Source organism: Cicer arietinum, chromosome 5 (genome assembly GCF_000331145.2).
Source record: "Cicer arietinum cultivar CDC Frontier isolate Library 1 chromosome 5, Cicar.CDCFrontier_v2.0, whole genome shotgun sequence".
In the NCBI taxonomy this organism is placed as follows: domain Eukaryota; kingdom Viridiplantae; phylum Streptophyta; class Magnoliopsida; order Fabales; family Fabaceae; genus Cicer; species Cicer arietinum.
In genome coordinates, this window is record NC_021164.2 from 20058124 (window position 1) to 20061428 (window position 3305).

Genomic DNA, 3305 nt, shown 5'->3' on the forward strand with positions numbered 1-3305 from the left:
TGTAGGGAAGGTATGTCGGGCAGGTGAAATGACGACCGTGATCTGGTTTTTGTTTTCTCTGTGGATTCCAATGCTGCTTGTTGATGCATCTTCATACTAATAGATTGACTTTTTGTTATACTCTTGTGCCTCGTGTATCTGATGTTGCATAGAGAGTACAAAGCTTTAAATTTCCTTTTAATGTAAACACACAAACTACTATAGTTATTGAGATCATGGCAGTCAAAATCCCGATCCAGCACGTAGGATCCCATGATTTTACGATCCCGCACCCCTTCCCCGTGTTCATTGATGAGTAGAAACTCAAAATGATGGAAGAAGGCGGAATCGGAGATCTGGCATGATTGTGTTTCAGCATTGTATAGATTTGCTACTGTTTTGAAGTGTTTTAGTTGTTTTTGACTGTTTTGGTGACTATTCTGGATGTTTTTAGTTGGTTTTAGGTGTGATTTGCTCATGTTTTGAGTGTTTTAGTTGTTTTATGAATCTAATGATCCCAAATTTGAATTTCTTTTAGTATTTATGGTAGGATTTTACGATCTGTGTTATGATCTCACGTTTCATGCTCTTGTAAACCTTCTCCGATCCTCCGTATTATGTTCTCACGTATCATATGCTCTTGTAAACCTTCCCCGATCCTGCATAGGATCTCGATTCTTACTATCTTAAATGATATGTTCAAATATGTTGGAATTTGAACAATCATAAGTGTCAAACTAAAGTTTACAAATCTTTAGATTCAATATGGTTATTTTTCTCTGTTTGCACATGATAATAATTTTATTAAATAGGCATTGCAAATTGGACTTTCAATTTTTCTTGGTTCTACTGTGTAAGATTGTTTCTGGTAACTAAACATTTGATGCCACAATAGAAATAGCCTTCTCTAGCAAGCATAAAATAAGAATTGATTAATGATCCAATATGCAAGTGTTTGTGCTCTTAACTCTCTAGTCAACCAAGGGAGATATGAATACATTTCTAATCAAGAAAAGTTGCTTGACAATTTAAAATACTTACATACTCAATGAAACAAGAGGAAACCAATTTCAATTCTCATTGAGTAATTTGCTTGCAATTTTTCTCTCTTAACTTGCTTGCAGTTTTTTTCTAAAATTTAAAGTGGTTATACTTAACTGTCTGACTCCATAATTTGATTTTAACGATGTAATCTTTTATCCTAAAATGTAAAGAGTGAAACAATTAGTAGTTACCATAAAACTATTAGTTAAATATGTTAGCAATTTTCATAACACATGGAAGCTAAATCGTCATGCAACCGTAGTAGTTGACTATTTGAAATTATCATCCCATACCTTTTGTTATATTATGCATTGCAAAGAAGTGTTATTGTGAACTTTAAGTTATTTAATCATTTAATTTATGCTGGCCAAGAACAAAGTAGATTTTAAGACCAATCCATTCCTGGATTAATAATTGTTAGGCAAAATTATTCTCGTGTAACTTAATTTAAATTAATGTATTAGTTATATTTTTTTTCTCAATTTAAATATTTATTTAATTTTAAATAACGACTTTTTAATTTTTATTTTATTTTATTTTATTTTTTTATAAAAAAAAATCATCATCATCTTCAAAGAAATCCAAAAAATCGATGAAGAAGAGATGTACAACATGAACCAACAAACTCAAAAATTCTAAAAACCAAAGTTATTCAGATAACATCAAGAGCTCAATTTTTCTCTAAGTATTCAGAGTTTAAGATTTTACGTTCTAGCAAAACACTTGTAATCGTCGTAACAAATCTGCTTAGTGCTTCATTGTAAGTGTGTAATCGTCGAAACAAATCTTCTTAGAAGAAACAAAACAGAAATAGTGTCACCCCAATGTAACCCAACCTGTAGTTGCTTTAGTTTTCCTCTAACAATTTGTACATTTCAGATTGTGTAGAGAAGACTTAACTTGTAGGGTCAAGGTGTAATTTGCCTAAAGAATTATGTTGGTTCAGGTTGTTTTGAGAAGACTGACTTGTAGGGTCAGGAGCTGTTGTAATTCAAGTTTTGAATTAGTGGAGAAATCTTTCTGTGTGAAGGGACTGGACGTAGCTACAAAAGTTGGTGGTGAACCAGGATAAAATCTTGTGTGTTATTTGTGAGGAAACAACATCAGTGGAAAAAAATAAGCAAAAATACCTTCACAAAAAACCTTTAAACTTCATCAATAGCTTCCAACCATGGTTCTTTAAAAGGGAAAACTATAATTTGTGGACTGCAAAAATGGAAACTTATTTGAGAGCTCAATGTTTATGGGATGTGGTGGAAAATGGCAGCATCCCACCACCTCTCCCAAATAACCCAACATTAGCTCAAATAAGAAATCACAACGAGGAAGTAGCAAAAGAAGTAAGATCACTTGCCATAATACATGCAACACTACATGATGAAATGTTTATCAAGAACTTGAATTTTGAAACTACCAAAAAAGCTTGGGATAAACTAAAGGAAGATTTCTATGGGAGTGAAAAAACAAAGAAGACACAAGTGTTGAAATTGGGAGGAGAATTCGAATCACTAAAAAGGAAAGAAACGAAAAATGTTAGAGAATTTTGTAACATAATTTCGAAGATTGTTACACAAATCAAATTGTTGGGATATGAGCTCAATGATCAAAGATTCGTGGAAAAAATTCTAGCGTGTCTTCCACAGATGTTTGAAGTAAAAATCTTCTTCTCGAAGAAAATATAGATTTTTTTAAATCACACTTGCTAAACTTCTTAATGTTTTGCAATCTACTGAGAAGAGAAGATCATCGAAGATGGAAGAAAATGTTGAAGGTGACCTTGTGGCCAGCACCATAGGAAAAAACCAAAGCACAATGGTTTTGAGAAAAATCTTTTGGTGAAAAGAAAGGAAAAGAAAAAAAAAAGAGGAGGTCAACAACAAAGAGGAAGGCTGGAAAAAGAAGTTTTCACCTTGCCAACATTGTAAAAAATATACTCATTCAGAGAAGTATTGTTGGTACAACAAGCTAGGAGTTAAATGTAGAGCTTGCAATGTGAAGAAAGTTTGCAAAAACAAAGAATACCAGTTGGGACAACAAGCCCAAGTTGTTGAGTACCACCAAGAGATTGAGGGGCAATGATTTATGGCTTCTTACTATTCAATCAACAGTAGCAAGGAAGCATGCCAAATAGATAGTTGATACACCAACCATATGACTCATAATGTCAATATTTTTAAGGAACTCAATAAGTCCTTCTACTCTAAAGTTACCATTGGAAATGGAGAATATGTTGATGCCAAAGGCAAATGAGTTGTAGCTATTGAAAGTCCCTTCGGTATCAA

At 32.9% G+C, this 3305-nt stretch overlaps 2 protein-coding genes across 4 annotated transcripts in view; both read left to right on the plus strand.

Annotated features, from left to right (window-relative positions):
* LOC101495637 (F-box/LRR-repeat protein At3g26922-like) overlaps positions 1 to 516 on the plus strand; it is a 6198-nt gene extending 5682 nt beyond the window's left edge. For all 3 annotated transcript variants that reach the window (XM_004514951.4, XM_073369338.1, XM_073369339.1), the window contains one exon: positions 6 to 516. The gene's annotated coding sequence lies outside the window, so the exon portion shown is untranslated. The remainder of the gene's footprint in view (positions 1 to 5) is intronic.
* A 1721-nt stretch (positions 517 to 2237) lies between these two features.
* Positions 2238 to 2705, plus strand: LOC140920372 (uncharacterized). The gene has a single exon (XM_073368639.1). The coding sequence runs from the start codon at positions 2238 to 2240 to the stop codon at positions 2703 to 2705; it is 468 nt and encodes a 155-aa protein (XP_073224740.1).
* Positions 2706 to 3305: the final 600 nt, after the last annotated feature.

Excerpts from the sequence above, each read along its gene's own strand:
- LOC140920372 (XM_073368639.1), top strand. The coding sequence starts at position 2,238 with ATGGAAACTTATTTGAGAGCTCAATGTTTATGGGATGTGGTGGAAAAT.